Genomic DNA, 21222 nt, shown 5'->3' on the forward strand with positions numbered 1-21222 from the left:
CACCTCATGCCCCTATTCCCCAAGTCTCTGGGTGAAATATGCCTGCAGGACAGCATGTCCAAGGCCAGATCCTGGGTGGGCATCCTCTGTGTCAGTAAGCCCCTTCTTTTACTTGGGTCTCATTTTCCTCATCTGTGAAATGGGAACAACAAACCTGCCTGCCTTTTCAGGGATGTCACGTGGCTTAAATGAATTCCAGCCCCCTGGAACATCCCCATGAAGGATTATTGTAAATATCCCCCCAGCTGGGTTCCAGGACAAAGGGATGTCGAGATCTCTGGACCACATTCCAGATAGCCCAGAGAGGGGAAGTGGCTTACTCAAGGCCACACAGCAAGTGCAGCAGAGCCCAGAACCCAGCCACCCGGCCCTGCTGTCATCTCAGGGCACGAGGCCCCCCTGACCAACTGTCACCAGCTGAGTGGCTGTGAATGATGGCATCAGTGTGCTGCCCTGTGGATGTGCTCAGGGCTTAGCCACATTCTGGGTCAGGGCTCGGGGTGTGCCAGGCACGTGGACAGTTTCTGCCAAGTATGTCTCAGCAGAGAGAGCCAGGGAAGCAGAGCCCATGGCCCTGCACTGCCAGGGAGGGGCTCAGTGTTCCTGCAGAAACCTGAAGAAGGGACCCAGGGCTCTCCCTGCGGGCCGTCCCTGTCACCTCGGGTTGCAGGTTAACGGGTCCAGGTACACACCTTGATTTGTAAGTCAGCCAAAGGCTGCATCTATTTTTAAATTACATCCTAGGGAGTAAAAAAGATTACATCTTATTACCAAGAGAATAATACGTGTAGACCAAGCATGCAGGGTATACTACTAAGAGGCCTGAGATTGAGTCTTGGCTTTTCTGGAAGTCTGGTGCCTCAGTTTCCCCACAGGTAAACAGCCCCTACCCTCGCCCACCTGGGAGTGAGTCTGATTCTTCTCAGAAGACACTGTTCTCAAAGTCTCCTTGCAGCCATCTACACTCTGCCTCCTCTCTCTGCCGGAACACAAATATATGTATTTATTCCTTTTTTCCTATTTCTTGCACCGGAGACTCTTAAAATAGAACAGGAGGTGGGCTGTAAGGAAAGGTCCCAGGCAGAAGTTCCTCTCTGAGGGCCGAGAGGCAGCTGGGTGGGGATACCTGAGCTCAGCCCTCCACCCCCCCCCCCCCCCCCCCCCCCCCCCCACAGCACAGACAAGGGCCGGAATCAGAATGGTGTGATCCTCCTGGGCACAGACTCTGTCTGCCACACCTGGATTCCTCCGCTCTGCCAGAGGCCCCGCTTCTAATGGGCTGCTTGGGAACCAGTTGAAGTCTTGCCCTGGGTGACAACGAAGACCCAGTCCGCGGTTCTGGTCCTGCAGAACAGCTCCCCGAGGGGAAGGGCATGGGCATGGCCACATCTCCCAGCGACACTGGCCAGCTCACGACAGGCTGGGGCTGCTGGGCCTCATGAGCATGTGCCCAAAAGAAGGTCATTAGAAGGCTCTTCCCAGTCAGGCCTGCCACCCTCCCGGGGCAGACAACTCAGTCATCCCATTGTGTCTGGACAGAGGGGCAGACAACGTCAGAGACAGCAGACAGACCACACTCCTCCCCAGACTACTGAGCACTTGTGGGGCAGGGCTCCTGGAAGCCAGGCCCAGAATTGACAGAGATGTTAAAATAAAGAGACAAGGACATTAAAACAATTATTGTAAGTGTTCATTCAATATGTTTAAATTTTTTTCTGGGGTGCCTGGGTGGCTCGGTGGGTTAAGGGTCAGACTCCTGATTTGGGGTCAGGTCATGAACTCACAGTTTGTGAGTCCCAAGGAGGGCTCTGCACTGAGCGCAGAGCCTGCTTGCAATACTCTCCCTCTCTCTGCCCCTCCCCTGCCCTCACGTGCATACACACACACACACACACACACACACACACACACAAGCATGCACTCTCTCTCTCTCTCTCTCTCTCTCTTTCTCAAAAATAAACTTAAAAAGTTTTTCTGCTCTGTATGCCCAAAAATTTACGTGAGGCATTATGAAATAATAAAATATATACACATTGGTTTCTGACCCCAGTTCCTGAAAGACCAAGCCATGATTAGATGCTTGGAAATTTCATCGCTCTACCCTGGAGAGGGGAGATGGGCTGGAAATGGAGTTAATAGTCATGCCTATGTGATGAATACTCCATAAAAATCCCCAAAGTGTGAGGTTTGGAGATGAACACACCCGCGTGTCGGGAAGGTCATCGATCCAACTCCATGGAACAGAAATTCCTAAACTTGGGATTCTTCCCCTGTGTGTCTCTCCACCTGGAAGCTTATCTGTTATCCTTTACTATTTCCTTTATAATAAACCAACACATGGAAGTATTTCCCTGCATTCTTGGAGCCATTCTGGCAAATTACCAAACCCAAGGAGCAGGTCATGGGAACCCAATTTACAGCCAGGCGGCCAGAAGTACAGTTGGCAACATGGGATTTGTGATTGGTGTGTGTTTTAGGCCTGTTGCCTCACTTCTAGTAGCTTCAGGTGCTCCCTGGCTTACAGATGGCCTTCTCTCTGTGTCCTCGCGTTGTCTTCCCCCTGTGCTTGTCTGTCTCTGCACCCAAGTTTCCTCTTTTTATAAGGATACCAGTCATATTGGATTGGGGCCCATCCCAATGACCTCACTTCAACTCCATCTTCTGCAAAGACCCTATTTCCAGATCAGGTCATACTCACAGATCCTGGGGGTTAGGGCTTCGACATATTTTGGTGGGGAGATGCATTTCCAACCATAACATTTGTTTAAATGTGAAGACGTTCCTACCTTTCAGCCCAGCAACTGCACTCCTAGGCATTAGCCCTGGAGAAAATTCTTGCAGGTTGCACCAGTAGATATCTGCCATCCAAGAAAGTTCATCGGCTAAGGAACAAATAGATGAATGAGGTTTGGACATTCAAGAAAGACTACACAGTGGTGAAATTTAATAAATTACAGCTACACACACCATCCTGGAGAAATAGCAAAAGTGTCATATTAAGTTATTTTTTTAAAAAAATCATGTCATAGATGAGCCCATAGTCTGATCATGCAGAAAAGATCTGTGTGGTCAAAACTCCCACCTCCTTCAAATCTTTGCTCAAACACCATCTTCTCAATAAAGCCTACTTAATTGACCTACCTTTTAAAAAATGTTTATTTATTTATGGGGGGGGGAAGAGAAGAGAAGAGAAGAGAAGAGAAGAGAAGAGAAGAGAAGAGAAGAGAAGAGAAGAGAGAATCCCAAGCAGGCTCCATGTTGTCAGCATGGAGCCTGATGCAGGGCTTGAACCCATAAACAGAGAGACCATGACCTGAGCCAAAATCAAGAGTCAGATGCTTAACCGACTGAGCCACCCAGGTGCCCCCCATCAACCTACCTTGCTGAGAAATCCCCACAACCACACTCCTATTCACCCCACTCCGCTCTACTAGTCCTTTTCCCAGAGCACTCACCAACTCCTAACAAATTCTATAATCTGTTCATGCAAGCATCTAGGAGTTACTGTTGATTTCCTCTCTCCAGAATGTTAGATCCACAAGGGCAGGATTTTTTTCTCTTTCATTCATTGGCATCTACCAAGTATCTAGAAGAGTATCCGGCACAAAGCAGACCCTGAACAAATATTCCTTAAACCAAGTGGCTGGTACACTAATGTTCACTTAGGATTATTTTTAAACTGCACACATATATTACACCTAGTCTGTTGTATATAGGATGTCTCAAAATAGTCTTGGAAGAAAATAGACGTGGTATTTCTTGCAAGACCTGAATCTCAAGTGGAGATATAGACCCTTCATGATCTATGCCATTCCCTTGAGCACAGAAAGCCAGGATATGACTGCATTATTCCCTCAGGACGTGCTCTCTGGGGCATGATAATGAGTGACAAAGAAATGTGAATCTATCCACAAGCTGCAGTCTTCTGTGTTTTATTTCTGCTTGAACAGGGTTTTAAAATGTGCTCGTGGATATTTGCACTGACAACTGCAGAGAGCAGGGCTGCTTTGTAGAGAGAAGTAAAACCACCTGGTAAATTTGCCCGGTGCTTCCCTGAGAAAACAATAGGCCAGCAGCCTGTCAAGGCCAAAGTCCCGTAACCAAACACACGTAATCCTGGCCTTGACAAGCTTCCCTATCCTACTGAAATCCCTAGTAACACTCAAGTGGCTTCTGTATGACTGCCCAAAGCCAACCCCAGGCAGAGTCAACTGGCTGTGCTATGAGCCATTGAGGTCAAGGTCAATGGTTGGGTGGGTTCAGCTTGCCGCTGAATATGGAGCAAGGGGTCATTAACAGACAAGTCCCTATGGAAACTGCCCATACCCCAGCATTGGCCATCTATAAGCTTTCAGAGACGATGATTTGCTTACTTGGCTTAATCGGTTTGACTGTGTCTCACAACAGACTGTGAGAGGAGGTCCAACCTTCTAAATACTGTCCCAAATAGGATCCATAAATGCATGTCGAATTAGACTGGCTTGTGCATGAGTACGGCTCCTACCAGGGAGGAGGAGCCTGTCGTCCACTGAAGGATGAGCTCAAATGCTTTACATTTACTCTCAAAAAGTGCAGAGGGTGGGCAATCACCCTGGTAGGAGCCGTGTTTTTAACCCCAATTTTAATCTCCACATTGGACCTCTTGCAAAATCCAATTGCCCACTGGACAGCTCCACCGAAATGAGTTGAAGGCATCTCAAATCTACGTTCAAAACCAGAACTCTTGAGTCTCCTCCCTGTCAAACCTGCTTTTTTGCTCTCCCCCATCTCCCCATCTCAAGAAATGGCATCTGCCACCTGTTCAGGTCCAAAACCTCATGTTTTTCTTTTTAAAATTGAGATCTAATTTGCATGCCATAAAATTCACTCATAAAATGTACAATTCAGTATATATTAAAATATTCAGATGTTTGCAACCATCACCACAATCAATTTGGGAACATTTTAAGTTTATTTATTTTGAGAGAGAGCACTCATGTGAATAAGTGGGGGAGGGGCAGACAGGGAGGGAGCGAGAATCCCAAGCAGGCTCCACACTGTCAGTGCAGAGCCCAATGCGGGGCTCAATCTCATGAAGCATGAGATCATGAGCTGAACCAAAATCTAGAGTCAGATGTTCAACCAATAGAGCCATCCAGGTGCCCCAATTTGGGAACATTTTTATCACCCTGGAAAGAAACTCTATACCCGTTAGCAGTCACTTCCCATTTCCCTCTATCCCCACACCTACACCCAGCCCCCGCCACTAATCTACTTTCTGTTTCCATAAATTTGCCTGGTCTGGAAATTTTATATCAATGACATAAGATGTGGTCCTTTGGGACTGGTTTCTTTCACTCACAGCATAGTGTCTTCAAGATTTATCCATATTAGAGTGTACATCACTATATCATTCCTTTGTATTAAAGAATAGTATTCCATTGTATGTATGTATCACAATTTTTTAATCCATTCATCAGTAGCTAGGCATTTGGGTTGTTTCTACTTTTTGGCTATTATGAATAACACTGCGGTGAACATTTGTGTACTCATTTTGTGTGGGTATATGTTATCAGTTCTCTTGGGTATATAGTTAGGAGTGGAATTGTTGGGTCATACGGTAACTGTTTAATTTTTTGAGGAACTGACAAAACGCTTTCTCCAAAGGTGTATGCACCATTTTACATTCCCACCAGCAATGTACAAAGGTTCCAGTTTCTCTGCATTTTCTCCAACATGTGTTATTTACTTATTGTTTAATTGCAGCTGTCCCCAGCGAATGTGACATAGTATCTCATTGTGGTTTCAATTTGCATTTCCCTAATGACTGATGATAGTAAGTATTTTTGCATGTGGTATTGGTCATTTGTATATCTTGTTTGGAGCAGGACCTAGTCAAATCTTTTGCTCACTTTTATATGTATTATTTGTCAATTTTTGTTACTGGGTTGTTAAGAGTTTTTTACATATTCTGGATACTAGGCTTTTTAAAATCAGAAATATAGCTGCAAATATTTTCTATCATTCTCTGGGTAGCCTTTTCACATTAACAGTGTTCTTTGAAACAAAAAATTTTACTTTTGATGAAATTCAATTTATTAATTTTTCCTTTGGTTGCTTGTTTTTGGTATCACATCTAAGAAATCAGTACCTAATCCAAGGTCACAAATATTTACACCTATGTTTTCTTCTGTGAGCTTATAGTTCTAAATCTTCTCTTTTCACACTTATTTTTGAGAGAGCACAAGTGGGGGAGGGGCAGAGAGCGTATAAGACACAGAATCTGAAGCAGACCCCAGGCTCTGAGCTGTCAGCACAGAGCCCGACGTGGGGCTCTAACTCACAAACCACCAGATCACGACCTGAGCCAAAGGTGGACGCCCAACCGACTGAGCCACCCAGGCACCCCTATAGTTATAATTCTTAAATGTAGGGTCTTTCATCTATTTTGAATTAATTTTTATATTATGGTGTGAGGCAGAAATCCAGCTTCCTTTTTACCCCCATGTGGATATCTAGCTATCCCAGCAGGATTTGTTGAAAAGACTCTTCTTCCCCCACTGACTGGTCGTGGCATTTCTGTCAAAAATCAACTGATCATAAAAGTATAGGTTTATTTCTGGACTCTGAAACCCTTCCATTAAACCATACATCTGTCCCTAAGCCAGGACCATACAGTCTTGTTACTATAGCTTTGTAGTCAGTTTTGAAATCAAGTAGGAGTCTTCCAACTTTTGTTCTTTCTTTTCAATATTGTTTTGGCTATTCTGGGTCTCTTGCATTTTTTTTAACGTTTATGTATTTTTGAGAGAGAGAGAGAGACAGAGTGTGAGCGGGGGCAGAGAGAGAGACAGGGAGAAACAGAGTCAGAAGCAGGCTCCAGGCTCTGAGCTGTCAGCACAGAGCCAGGCTCAGGGCTCAAACTCACGAACCATGAGATCATGATCTGAGTTGAAGTTGGACACTTAACTGACTGAGACACTTGGGATTGGGATTGGGATTGGCCTGCCAATTTCTGGAAAAAGTCAAGTTGGTTTTTAATAGGGATGGTGTTAAATCTGCCCAACCAGTTGGCGGGTACTGTCATTGCAAGGAAATCCTCTGACTCCATTTTTTGATGTCTGCCTTTCCCTCCCTCTTCCTCTCTGCCCCACACCTGGGCAAACTGATGAGAGAGCCCAGGTGCTCTCTCCCTTGGTGCAGGTGAGAAGTTCAAACTATACATGGACACCTCACCCCAGTCCCACCCTCTAACCATTGTAAAAACCCCAAGCCAGTGTCCTTTCCCTGTCCTCAAGCCAACTGCACACCAGCTTGGGAGTCACTGTTACGGATTTAACTGACTTGCATCAGAAGTTTAGGTAAGTGGCATTTTAGACAGGAACGTGGGGTTGGTTCTCTCCTTAAAGTGGCCCTGGGTCATATGCCTTGGCCCACACTTATCTGTGTGTCGCAGACTGAATCCTGTATCTTGATGCAATTATAGCAGATCATTGTCCTGCTCTCACCGCAAGACCCCTAAACCTCGGTTAAATTCCTAATAACTGGTAAACTGAAGCCCATCCCATCTTGGGCATTGCCAAAAAATGGCTATTGTCTCTCAGTATCCTCAACATTAAAACAAGCCTAACCTCTTCTAGGACCTTCTTGGGTTCTGGAAGCAGTGCAATCTGCATTTACAGACTTTATTAAGCTCACTTGTGCTGTTACTTGCAAATCGCCCACCTCAAGTGGGGCCCCAAAACAAAAGGCTCTAGAATCTGTCCAAATTGCAATGCAACGAGCATTCCCAACAGTGCCCCCAGAGGGTGCTTCACTACAGAGGCTTCAACAATCCCCTCTCACGCCTCCCAGAGCCTGTGGACCACTCTAAGTTACTCATGGGCTTCTAATACAAGAGATTCCTTGGCCTCATGCTACATGCCATTAGAGCAGCAATTGCTGGTTGCATACTATGTGATTCTGGAAACAGTCGCTGTCACAGGCCCTGGCCTGAGGCCTCCCATGCCCAGCTGTCCATATGTCTTGGGCCATGAAAGCCAACATCCCAGCAACAAGCTCAGCACAGTCACCAAGGCCTTTTTGCTACATAACAGAGCTAATCTTGGACCCTCTGGCATAGCTCATCTGCAGCAGAGGGTGGCCTTCCTTGTCCTCAGTCCCCTGCCAGATGCCTTGGTGCTGGAGGACGTCACCCTGCTCCCAGACCCCTTGGCCACCTGAGGAGCCCCGTGCCATCAGCTAAGGAAACAGCAAAGGGAGTCCTCACATTTTTCAGATGGTATTACCACCATGACACCTGCTAGTGTTCCTCGGGGAGTTAATGTTTTTTATCCCTCACCCAGGATGTCCCTGAAGGATAGTAGGACCCAAGGGTCAGCACAACTGGCCAAACTTCAGAGAGTAATCTTAGCACTAGCGGCCCTGGCCAACAACTGACCCATCTGTACATCTTTAGATTCTTGAACCAGGTTGCCCCTTTGGGGGTAAAGAACTCTGGGAATGTCCTGTCCCACAGATACCCAAAATATAAATCAAGATCACACGAGTCTCTCTACTTATGAAAGCCACAATGCAAGACCTCACCAAGATACTGGTCTCCTACACAGTTCTAGATATTATTGACAGGGGTCGAGATACTCACCGTACCTCTCAAGATACACAATTCTGGGCCCCCGAACAGGCATTCGACAGGACTCTTACCTCCAGAATTCTTACCAGCCTCAAGCTACAGACCTCACAACGACTAACACAAGTTCAAATCTAATTAAATGCAACATGGTGCATTTCAGGCATCGAACATCTGAGGTGCGCTGTAATCATGTGTCTGTCTACACTTTCTGATGTTTGACTGCTGACAGCGCTTAAGCCTCACTTCTCCCTCTTTCCCCACACCTGGACAAGTAACAGGAGAGCCTAAATTCCTCTTCCTTTGACACCAGTGAGGTGTGTTAACTACACAGAAGAATCATCGCTCTGGCCCTACCCACTAGCCACCATAAAAAAACCAAGCCAGTTTTTTTCTCTGTTCTCTCAAGCCATTTTCGGACCCATGTGGGTACCACCATGATCTCCCCCATTCGGTTATTAGTCTCATGATCTAATAAACCTTTTCGTGCCCTCTCAGGGGTATGTGAGTGTCATCGGACTTGACATCTGAACCAAATTTTTCCCACCACGTGTCCACAATGGCAATCTTGACAATATTAGTTCTTCTGATCTATAAACACAGATACGTTTTCATGTAGATTCTTTGATTTCCCTCTATAATTTTCTATCAAAAAAAAAAGAAAAAAAAATAATCGTGTTCTGTAGTTTTTCAGTGTACAGATGGTCCCTGACTCACAAGTTTTCGACTTCACAATGACATGAAAGCAACACACGTTCAGTAGAAACGGTTTCGAGTTTTGATATTTGATTCTTCCTGGGCGAGCGATTAGCAGTACACGATACTCGTGATGCTGGGTGGCTGGGCGAGCCACGGCTCCCAGTCAACCACGCCATCGCGGGGGTAATCACGGCAGGGGCAGGGCCTCCAGGGTCTCAGGACTGCTTGACCCCCAGCTCTGCCCTTAACCAGCCGTGTGACCCAAGTCACCGTTCAACCGTTCCACGTAGTCACCTATGATCGGGATTCACTTTCAGGGGGTTGTTAGGAGGGGTAAGTGAGACATCTGGTGAGCACACACAGAGTGGGTGGTGAGCAGGGGTCATGCCTGGGACGGGTTGCTCAGGGACCTCTAGGTAAGCTCGATTCCTGGTTGAGAGAACGGGGGGCCGGCTGGAGGCAGGGAGGCAGGGCAGAGCCCGTGGGGCGTCCGCAGTCCGCGCCTGGCACCGAGGAGGGAAGGGGTCAGTGCTGCACCTCGGTGCCCCCAGGTCCGACAGACACACAGGCCCCGGACGTGCCGACTGTGGCAAAGCCCCACCCCCACCCTCAGCCCCAGACCTGGAGCAAACAGACACGGAGGCATCTTCCAGTGCACTTTAATCAGAATTCCATCATCCGAAGAGTTCTCATAGCATACAATGTTGGGATGGGCATGTCAGCTTGGTCCTACAAATGGAATTTCCACAATTCGCACTTGAAACATGTATGAAAAATAAAATATATAATATTTAACTTTATAAATTTCCCCCACTTTACCACTTTGTCCTTAAAATAAATTACTATCCTCTGTCCAATAAATTAAGCAGCCTGGAATCACTAAGCAACTATCGGCCGAATGACTTCCTTTTCCTGAAGAAGTTCTGGGGGAAATCCTTGAGACAGTCCACAGCTTATAGCAATCAACGTGAACGAAAACTAGCACATTCCTCACAGTGGGGCGAAACATCAAAAATGGGAGCCTGCTAATAATGGCTGTTCTTTTCTGTTAGGAAAAAAAATGAAATCCCCCTGACCACACCGGATGGTTGTAGAAGCTGCAACTGAACGTTTGGCACCAGAGGAGTGAAGAGGCTTTTCAGAGAAGCCATTCCCAGCGATGATCCCATCAAAGCATCGGTCGGAGGGAGAGGTGACAGAGGGGGATGGAAGGCTGCTGCGGCCCTTCTCCAGAACGCCCTTCTGAGTTCCAGCTCCCAGCCCCCTCTAGAGGCAGTGACGCCCCCTCCACCTTGGAGAAGGCAGGGCATTGTCTGGGCAGCCTGCCTTCCTCAAGCTCAAGGGTTCCTTACAGCGGAAAGAACACCAAGAGAAAGCCCTTCCGTGGGTGGTGGGGGCTGCTTTGCTGCGTGCTCAGCGGACAGCAGGATACACTCGATACATAAGGGACACAGATACTCGGGTGGGATGGCCACACGGCCTCAAAAGGGGACAGACAGAAGGCGCACGTGAAACACCACGGATCCGGGAGGGTGGGCAAGGCTGTGATTCACTAGCAACTGTAGGGGCTCTGAACAGGGCCCCGAAGACCTTGATCCCCCCCACCCCCAGCAGGAAGTCAGGTATCTTCCCACCTGCAACTCAGGGCCTCTTCCCTACTCGACACAACAAAATCTTGGGAAGGAACAAAGAATCCAGTGACAGGTGCTGCCACAGAGCCTCAGTCTTAGAGATTCCCTGGGAACAAGCTTTGGGGGCCCCAGGCCACTGTGGCAGGGGCTCTATACACAGTTTAATTGGGGGAGCAGGTGGCCTTGCACTTCCGACAGGAGACACCAGCCCCAGACCCCTAGACAGAGGAGAAGGTAGCTACAAGTCAAGGAGACGCTCCTCACAGGTCTCCACAGGCCACTTTGAAGCCCCTCCAAACACATCAACATTGTTGTCCACCCAGGGTATGATGTTGCCTGGCATGTTTGTGGAGCAGTTGGCGATGTTGACAATTTCTTGTGCGCGAAGGACGCGGTCCCATATGTTGAACTGGCTGAGCTCCCCCACAAATGCCTGTGTGGCATCGAACCTGCCCCCAACAGTGTCCTGGGAAGGGGGGAAACAGAACCACATCGGCACAGGTTCAGAAAGCAAACGTGCCCGCTAAATCTCCAGGGATGTAATGGCCTTGGGAAGGGGTGCAGAGTGAGGAGGGAGAGGGGGAGACTGAAGCATTTTCCTGACTCCCCCAACTCTGACCTCACCCCCTCCCTGACCCAATTCCTGCACGTTCCAGACCCCTAGGACATGCCAAACTACCCCGAGGCTACAGTGGAAAGACACTGGCCCAAAGTCCCAAAGCTAACACTAGACCTGGGTCTCCAGACTCCCAGCCCTTCCCAGAGGGGAAGTCACAGGGTAGTGAGGCAGGGAGTGGGCCAAGGATGGGCCCAGACTCAAAGCTCTCAAAGGAACTGGTCTCTACTCCCTGGCTTTCAGCAAACCTCAAACACAGACCCAAACGTCAACTCTTATCTGCCCAAGAGCAGACAAGCAACTTAGATTTCCTCTGTCTCAGGGAATAAGGACAGCCTCTGAGGTCACGTTCCCACCCCTAGCTCCCCCGAGGGGCTGAGCATCACACAGGCATGCCCCACGACACTGAGCCAGCAGCTCCCGGAAGATGCCATATCAGCCCCGGGCACCCTGAATCAGTGCTGTGCCCAGAAGAGGTCAAACGCCTAGAGAGAGAACCCATGGTCACTCCATGGCAGCATGAGCTCAGGGACACTCCTGCCCACCTACGGTGGACTCCATTCTGGAATCTATCTGGACCCACCATACCACAACCGGGTCCCCCTGCCCCCGGCCCCTCAGGCCACAAGACAGAATGGACCCAAGTGGCCATCACACCACAGTGACCAGGTGTGGCAGGCTGACAGCTGGGCAGGCTGCGGGGGTAGGGGGCAGCCTGCAGGCGCGGCCTCGTGACGCGTGGCTGGCCAGCACACCCCATCCTGCATCCCCTGCACCTACCTGTTCTTGCCCAAGGATCAGCACCCCCCCTGGCTTGATAGGGTGCCAGGGGGCCAGGTTCTCCCCCGTGCCGAGTTTCTCTCCATCCTGGAAAGCTTCCCACATGCCATCCCGTGTTGTCCAAGTGATACAGATGTGGTGCCACTTGCCGTCACTGACGAACAGGGGCAGCTGTGCAACCTGTAGGCAGCAACATGCAGGTAAGGGCCCCCCATGGGGTTCCCAGGAGTCTGACGCGCACAGGGACCAGAGATCGTGCTGCTCCCAACTGGTTACCCCTTCTCTGCTATGTGGGAAACAGGGCCTTGGTCTGTGTGTGTGCGAAACACAGACACTCAAGAGGAAAGAGACAGCCTGGGGACATGCCCCTGCCCCCAGGGTGGCCCTGCTTGCAACTGGACACCCTCAGTCCCCAGCTTGGCTGAGAATCTGGGACACTGTGCAGACCAAGCAGATGTGAAGAATCAGCCCCCGCCTGGCCACACTCGGCCCGAATGCCTCGTGCTGAAGAACCTGAAGGAATCTTTGGAAAACAATCAGACTAGGCATCTACACTCGAGGTAGGGTCTCAAATTCTATCATGGCACTTGGGGACTGTGTGTGTCCTCCTGTGCAGAAAACCAAAGGCCTACAATTATGTGGGAGAGTGTGCTGGGGTGGGGGGGGGGGAGGTTGCACATTCAGACCCCCATACAGAACCAGGGGAAGGGCATTTCTGACCCACGTGGTCGCCTGTGAGCATCCTGTGAGCACCACAGACCAGCCCAACCAGGAACTGTCCTGTTGTTACTGCTGGTATCCTAGCAACCTGGCGCTTCCTCCTGGGAATTGGCTGTTTACATGCCACCGAACCCAAAAGGAAAACAAGGTTCTGGGCCCTCCTGTGTCCAAGAGCGTTATTTAGAACAACTAATCCCTGGCTCAGGAACATGGTCACCGTGAGACGGAGCCTGGCAGGGAGATTCCACGCCATTTCCCACTTACACAAATCCCACCCAGGGCAGTTCGGTAATAAAAGCAGGGTAAGGGGCCAGGGTAGAGGCAGCAGGGAGCCGGAGAGGCCATTCAAGTGCTCAGCTCCAGCAAGGATGTGAGGACACATTTTTGGCTATGTTGAGTCTGCCTTCAGAATGGAAGTTTAAGTGGGGCTCCTAGAGGTCTCACAGATGCCCAGAGCCAAGTTCTCGAGGAGATCATGCTCTTGAACGATGAGACCAGCCCGTCTATTAAAAAAGGATATTTACTCTACAAAAGGCAATACTATAGGGGCAGAGAACAGATCAGTGGTTGCCATGGGCTGGGGTAGGGGCAGAAGCTAACTACGCAGGGGAATGAGGAAATTGTGTGTGTGTGGGGGGGGGGGGAGTGATGGAACGCTTTCATATTTTACTTGCGGTCACACAACTGCATGCATTTGTCGAAAGTGGTCGAACTGTATGCTAAAAACTCTCGGTCTTACTGTATGTAAATTATATCTCAATAAACCACCCCCAAAAGATATGCTGAGAAGTATCCTCCACAGAGAAAGACACACACACACTTCCCCTCCCCTAATCAGCATGGCCCTGGAGAACAGCCCTCACTGACTGGCCCAAGGGCCAGTGACGATTCAGGCTGGCCCACAGAGACCTCAGCTCTGTTCCTTCGATGACCTCTGGCCTGGACCCTGAGATGCTTCTAGGCCAGACTCCCACCTTGGATCTCCACCAGCCATAGCCGCCCGCCGCTGCTGCCCTAGGCCGGGCTGAGTCTGTGCAGAGCTATCACCATTCGGAGGAGGACAGCCCTACAGCAGCTGGCTGTCAGACTCTGCAGCACCCTGACCGTTGCCGTGATGGGAGAAGGTGGCAGTCTAAGCAGGCCTCACCTTGTCGTTGATGAGCAGCTCAATGGGGTTGTTACCCCACTCTATCAGCACAATCTCATTGGCCTGCCCAGGCACCGCGTAAGAAAACGGGGTGCCGATGCCCGGCAAGGCGCTAGATCGCAGCCACAGGCAGATGGTGAAGGCATACAGTTCAGGCAGCGTCTTCTTGATCTTGCCATACAGGTAGTTTGTGCGGAGGGGGAGGGACACTTTGAACGCATCAGGAGACTTGAACGCACTGTTGCCTAGGGGGGTGGAGAAGAGAGGCCGCGGGGCGTTAGCCTGCTCCCCGCTGGTGCAGCCCAGAGCGACTGCTCTCCTGGACCCCCACTTCCCCCAGACTGGTCCCTTGAGCCCCAGAGCACCTGCTACTGGGAAGCCGCTGTTCAAAGTTCTACAACCCAGGAGTAAACAAGAACCTCCCTGCTCCTAAAAGCTGGAGGAAGGAGGAAAGCTGGATTTAATTTTCTGGTTAGAGGTGCCTGGGTGGCTCAGTTGGTTGAGCGTCTGACTTTGGCCCAGGTCATGATCTCACAGTTCATGGATTCAAACCCCACATCGGGCTCTGTGCTGAGAGCTCGGAGCCTGGAACCTCCTTCAGATTCTGTCTCCCACTCTCTCTGCCCCTCCCCCACTCGTGCTCTATCTCTGTCCCTCTTGCAAAAACAAACATTTAACAAAAATAATTTTCTGATTAAATTAAGCCAGAAAACCCTTCCTCAGCTATTTTCTTGAAATCCCGGCTCCTTCAGCAAGGGCGGGGTTGGAACCCTGATGGACTTGGAGGCAGGAAGTCTTAACAGGGACCTGGGCACTCAGTGGACACTTGTCAAGTCCCTGTCACTTCTCACCCTAAAGAATCACTGCCACCCAGGCAAAGGAGTCCACGGCCATGTTTGGACACTATAACTTAATTTAGAAGTGGCTTTTTGGACTAAATCCCTGACACGGACCACCTTGCTCATGATTTGCCCTTTCCTCAAGAGAAGACTGCATCTGTTGACCATTTCCTGCGGTTTGGAACCAGTGGGAGGCAGAGAAATACAGAGGTTTACCTCCCCGCTGAGGTTAGGCACACCTCGCCAGAGCCTGGAGACTTTGGGGCCCACCTGGGACTGATGAGGACCCCCTGACTGTCCCCATGTAAATGAGGTTTCCAAAATCTTTGAAAGCAACTGGTACTCTTCACGGGGTCTAAGTAATTTCCAACAGTTTTGATTTAATCCCAAAATTAACAACAGAAATAAATACATGGAAGGCACGACCCAGTCTCTGGTTATCACAGATTCTGAAGTTTGTGGGGTACCACCCAACCCTGTGAGTTGTCAGGGCAAAAGCTTCCCTCTTATTTGGGCACTAGATGCTGCCAGGGAAGGAGCCCGAACACCCTTCGCTCATTTGACAAGTATTTATTAGACATCCGCGAGGGGCCAGAATGACTCCGTCACCATGAGAAACAGCCAGGCTCTCTGGACCCAAAACCGACAGAGCCAAACTGCCTGTGTCTCTGGTGGATGAATCAGCCCCTTCTGTAGAACGCAAGCCAGAATGGATGAGCCCTTCTCCACTACAATGCCCCCAATTCATTTGTGTTCATAGTATATAACGCATAAGAAGCTCTTTGGTGCCGTGGTGTGAACCATAGAACCAAGGAAGACCTGAACAGAAAGGCAACAGGGCTCAGCATCGCCCTTTCAACCTCTCCGGAACAGGCGGCAGAGAAACACTAGACTCTGGGTCTCATGGGTACTATTTACTCGGTTCGGCTGATTGTGCAGTCTTGCCTCATCCGTCCTGACCTCCCAGGCCTCGGGGCTGCTAAGCACCTGGTGAGGGCTGGCAAGACCTGGTCACCTGGGGAAGGCGAGGGGGCCCCCGGCAGGGCATAGGCCGGGGCTCACCCCGTGTTAGGCTGAAACAAAATCAAGAGACTACAAAGCCCCAACTCCTGATTTTGCAGGTTGTGTAGCCGAGACACCAAGGCTCAGAGGAGCGAGATGACTTACCCCTCAGTCACACAGCTAATGAATGACAGAGCAGGGAGTGGCAGTCCTCCCTCAACCACGTGCAGCCCCTAGTATTTAGTCTGCAAACGGCCCTGTTCTTCACGAAGGCATGGTTATCTAATAAAGAGAAATGGCTTCTATCCCGGCAGGTGGGCAGGCTTGCTGATTTAATAAGGCTCAGTGTTGGTAATATCGTTAGCTAGGTGACAACAGATAGGTTTAATTAGACCTGGGAGAGCCGAGGGGCAGAGGAGGGGGCCCACACCCTGAAAGCTGGTGCCCTCTATATCAAACAGCTTGGAGGTTCAGAGGAAACTTAGTTAAAACCAATTAAGGCATTAAAAGGCCTGACCAATAAATCAGAGGCTGCAGGTGGCAGACAAGTGAAAACGGGTGGGGGCAGTGGGGGCCAAAGAGAGAAGTGTTCTTCCCAGTGGCAAGGTTTACCCAGACTCTGAGGCGGGCTGTGCCTGGCTGGCTGGCCCCCACTCTGGAGGCCCCTGCAGACGAGCAGGTCCCACAACAAAGAAAATGAGCATCTGTGGGTCCAGGGGCCACTCAGGGTTGGACGCTCACCACTGGGCTCTGGGGAGCCTGCTGCTCAACAGGGCTAGAGCCCACACACTACTCTAGGCTACAGCCTCCAAGCCTCTCATCTGCGGGGGTCACCACCAAGTTCAACCCCAGCTCTGCAATCTGCTGGACATGTGGATGCAGGCATCTGATTCGGTCCCTCATCCATCACTAATACCTACCTCATAGAGTTGTTGCAAGGGTCACAGAATGTGGAAGTCACAGCCTAGTGTCTGGCCCAGAACAGGCACTTAATGGGCAGGAGATGATGGACCGAGGGCCAGAGACCCCCTAAGTCCCCTACTTTGCACATGCTTGAGGTCCATTTCCTCGGGGCTCAGCAGGATGCTCTGAAGAACACGTTATATTTTCCACTCGTGGTCTATCTGGGGACTGGGAGTTTATGTACCCCTTTAGACTGACCACAAACAGGACAGATACAAACTCAAAGTTACCCAGGAGACAAACTGGTCAGCAAATGACCACTTTCCTCGAAAGACTCATCCCCGAACCGGGTGGAGCACACAGAAGAATTCTAGAGTCTAGGTCCTGGGGGCCCTACAGGAAGGCCAGTCAGGGGCCCTGGCCTGCAGAACTGGGCTCCAGCTAGGACATGGCCCTCCTTTCTGTGCCAGAAGAGCTCCGAGGGCTTCTGCAGAACTTACGTACTGAGGGTGTGGGTGCTGGAACGAGGCTGGGGATGGGAGGGACGGTGACAAAGCGGCAGCTCCCGTGTGGCCAAGGCCCAGGCCCCACCTCGGTCCCCTCCCCCCGCCCCCCCCAACACACCTCTGGCTGAAAGCTTTGGAGCATTTTTATCACTGGTGTCACGGGTGTAAGAGAAGTCCCGTCTCACCGGTGTGACGTGTTCAGCACACTGCCTGGCACTACTCCACACTAACTCGGCAGCCTTCTATCGACCTACATCCTTGTAGCAACTTGGCCACCGTGCCTGGCAAGCTACACAGCATATCCGTGCATAAGCTACACAGCGTGCAAGCTACACAGCGTATCCAGTGGGCCAGGGTTGGGGCTGATTCCTGGCAGGACCATCCTCAATCACACTTATTATTTGTTCAGCCAGCCACAGGCCATCCCCACGCAGTGCCCCATCACTGCAGACACTCTGGGTCCAACTGCAAGGGATGGAAACCAGGCCGCTCCCAGGAGCCATCGGCGCCTTCAGTCTCCACCAAGTCGGAAGGCGTGTCAACGAGGCTGTGAAGCCGGGCAACCTTCAGGCAGAAACCCTAAACCCCTGTGCACCAGGAGCGACGCCTCAAGTTGAAAGAGACCCCGTTTCATTTGAGAAATGGAGAAGGCAAAGTGGAGCGCTGCTGGAATGGTAAAGAATCCCGTGGTTTTCCGCACGTAGGACGGGCAGGTTTGGGGACGATGTGGGAGGAGCAGCCCCAGAGCCAAGCGCAGAAAGAGTCAGCAGGCAGAGGGGTCTGGAAGCCACCACTCCCTCAAGGGCCCTAGTGGCCTGATGTGTAAATGGGGAAGACCGCTGCTGCGGGGCCAGCCTCTCTGCCCCGCTTGGAGCCCAGCCGCCCTTACCCTGCAGCCAAACACCAAGGCAGTGGGGTGGAGGGCTGGGAGGGACGTCAGCCAGAGGGCGACAGAGGAGCCGGCCAAGAACTCACCTCGCTCCAGCTCAGTCACCCTCAGCAGCAGAGCGTTCAGCGCGCTCTCAGTCTTCTGCCGGTGAGCGGAGGTCTCATTGTGAAGCAGGGACTTCTCGTCCTCCAGCTCGGCCACCTTGCGCAGCAGCTGACTCTCCAGCTCCCCCAGTCGCCGCTGGAGGACCTCTCGGAAGTCGCCGGGCAGCACCGCGGTGGACACGTTCACTCGGAGCTGGTGCTTCCAGTTGGGGAGAGGGACGCGTGAAGAAGTATTAAGGCCATTTAGACAGAAATTGTGAAACGCAGCTCTAAAAGCCCAACCACACAGGGAGAAGCTTCCCAAACGGGAGTGTTAAACCGTGCCAAGGGGCGCACTTCACTGATGCTTTTTTTCTTCTTTTGTATGGGAAGGATTTCAAAGCCAAACAAGAATTACCTTGCTGCAATATCTGAAACTTAGGAATTTCATTTTCCTCTCTCAGAAAGCTGGTTTTCTCCTCTTGCTAAAAAGTCAAAATTTTAATCACTATCCACCATTCTTGGGTTAAGACTGCAACAGAGCTACGACTGAAAAAAAATTGCTTATCAAATGGTACTCAAAGCTGATGAGCCTTCATCTAGAAATGAAAACAGCTTCCAAATTCCCGTGTGGCAAAAAGGTGAATAACCATGCTTGCCAGAGATGTTACTGGAAAATGAGAGCTCTAAAACATGACACTTCTGAATTCCAGGAAACTCTGCTTTTAATGCTGTTTCTAAATCCTCACTTCCTCTTTATTCTACTCCTCTACCATCATGTTGGCTCTGGAGGCACACTGCCACTGCCTAGCCATGAATCCTTGGCAAGCTATGTACCCTCTCTCTACAGCATTCCGAATTGTAAAATGCAGTCAGTAGGATCTGCCTCAAAGGACTGTTGTAAGGGTTAAAATTAGACAGCACGACTGGTGCATATTTAGTGACTAGAAACGTTCGCTGTTGTTAACCACCATGAATCAGGGAACATACAGATGCTGAAAATACTGTATTTAGCCATCATGCCTCGGGAAATCCTCAAATAATTTTGCAATAATTACCACCTGTAATTGAAACCTAGTTTCCCTAATAAGTATTCTGGTAAACGTTTCCAACAGAAACATCCACGCTTCTTAAACAGGATTCTAAAGTGAAGATGAAGTTACATGAGAATTTCTTTCAAAGTTCCAAACTGCATACGCCTTCCAAGAAAGCACGGAGTAAGGCTCCTTCTCCTTTGGAAGGGCACCTCAGAAGGTCGCAATTTGTGGACAGTGTCTTTGAAGTTAACGGGGTTTCCTCCAAGGCGCGAACTGTGTGGCCCGTGACCCGCCCGCGATCGTCCCCGGCAAGACCCTCAGGTCTCCGCCCACTCGGGTCCAGCACGAGCTGATTTCTAAAAGGAGAACACGGGACGCCCAGGGCAGCTGACCTCACGCGGCAGCCTCGTATCACCAGGCACAGCTTCTGGGAGCGCGTCCGGCTCCGAGGGACTCAGAGATCTACAAGAGGTTAGAGGTTCGCTCGCTGGAACCTCGGGAAGTGACTGTCCACCCGGCGGACAGTCCCGGCGAGCGGGGAGGGAGTTAACCCCTTCCTTCCAGCAGGAAGCGGGGTGGGGGCGGACTGAGAGCCACCCAAGTAAGTTGGCGAGCAGGACCGAGAAGCCCTCCCCTGACCCCAAGCGCAGCTCGCCCCGCGTCCGGGCCCACCCAGGCTGGCAGCCAGGACCCTGCGCCCCGCCTCTGCCCCTCTCCTCGGATCCTCCCCCCACCAGAACCCCCGCACCCGGCTACCTCGAGGCTCTCCAGGCGGTCCTTGAGGGTCTGCAGCGAGCGGCTGAGCTGCTCCACGACGTGGCCGGGGTCCCGCGGTAGATCGCCCATGGTGTCCTTGCCCGCGGCCGCCCGGCCCGGCGCCTTGCCGCCCGCCAGCCCCTCGCAGCGCGCCAGCTTGCCCGTGAGCTCGCGGATGGCCTCGCGCTGCGCGCCCAGCGTCTCCTTCTGCTGCACGACGGTCTCGCGCAGCTGCAGCACCGCGGTCCGCAGCTCCTCCTCGGGGCTCAGCGCGCCGCCCTGCATGGGCATCGCGGGCAGCGGGCAGCCGGCGCGCGCCGCCTCCGGGGGCAGCGCGGTGCACACGAATCGGCTGCCGGGCGCCGGGCCGTCCTGGGCGCCGGCGGCCACGGCGAGCGCCACGCCGGCGGCCAGCAGCGCCAGCATCCCGCCGCCGCAACGCTCACTCCAGCATCTGCGGGCGAGCGGGAGGGCGCCGTCGGGGCGCGCGGCGGAGGCGCCTCCGCGGCGGGCTGCGGCCGGGCAAGCCGCTCGAGGGCAGCTAGAGCGCGGGAGCCGGTGGAACCGTCCGCCTAACACACCACGCTCGCTCCGCCCGGCGCAGCACTCTGCTCTTACCCGGCCCGCGCGCCCTTTCTTAAGCTGGGAGGGGAGAAGGCCCCGGCGCGTGGGGCGCAGCGCCGCGAGCTCTGATTGGTCCGGCTGGGCGCACGTCAGCGAGGGGGCGGGGCGGGGGCGCCTTCTCGCGGCTGGCGGGCGGGCCTGTGGGCCAGAGCCGGGGGCGCGAGCGCGGGGTCCCGGGGCCCCCAGCAAGGAAGAACTGAGGAAAAAGGGGGCAAAAACACTCTCGAGTGCCTTCGCGAGCCTTGGCCGGCGTGTCCAGGCGCCCCGAGGACCCACCCGAGGACGCAGGCGTCGCGGGCTGAAGAGAAGCCGGGAGCTTCCCCGGGGCGCCTTCTGGGTTTCCGGCGCGGCGCGAGGCCTCGCTCAGCGGCCACCGCCGCCC

At 51.9% G+C, this 21222-nt stretch overlaps 1 protein-coding gene across 2 annotated transcripts; it reads right to left on the reverse strand.

The window, feature by feature from the left end:
- Window positions 1–9950: 9950 nt before the first annotated feature.
- Window positions 9951–20689, reverse strand: NPTX2 (neuronal pentraxin 2). Of its 2 annotated transcripts, none has more exons than XM_049638903.1 (5): window positions 20217–20689; window positions 18427–18643; window positions 14202–14446; window positions 12335–12514; window positions 9951–10036 (listed from the first exon to the last, which is right to left on the reverse strand). In XM_049638903.1, the coding sequence occupies exons 1-5, from the start codon at window positions 20640–20642 to the stop codon at window positions 9971–9973; spliced, it is 1134 nt and encodes a 377-aa protein (XP_049494860.1). In that variant the 5' UTR covers window positions 20643–20689; the 3' UTR covers window positions 9951–9970. The 2 variants fall into 2 exon arrangements, with proteins under 2 accessions (XP_049494860.1, XP_049494859.1); XM_049638902.1 differs by having other exon boundaries at window positions 9951–11404.
- Window positions 20690–21222: the final 533 nt, after the last annotated feature.

Source organism: Panthera uncia, chromosome E3 (genome assembly GCF_023721935.1).
Source record: "Panthera uncia isolate 11264 chromosome E3, Puncia_PCG_1.0, whole genome shotgun sequence".
In the NCBI taxonomy this organism is placed as follows: Eukaryota; Metazoa; Chordata; class Mammalia; order Carnivora; family Felidae; genus Panthera; species Panthera uncia.

Coding starts and splice junctions, on each gene's coding strand:
- NPTX2 (XM_049638902.1), bottom strand. CDS start 20,642: ATGCTGGCGCTGCTGGCCGCCGGCGTGGCGCTCGCCGTGGCCGCCGGC. Junction 18,644..20,216: donor ACCGCCTGGAGAGCCTCGAG/GTAGCCGGGTGC, acceptor CCCAACTGGAAG/CACCAGCTCCGAGTGAACGT. Junction 11,405..12,334: donor TGATCCTTGGGCAAGAACAG/GTAGGTGCAGGG, acceptor CCCCCTTCCCAG/GACACTGTTGGGGGCAGGTT.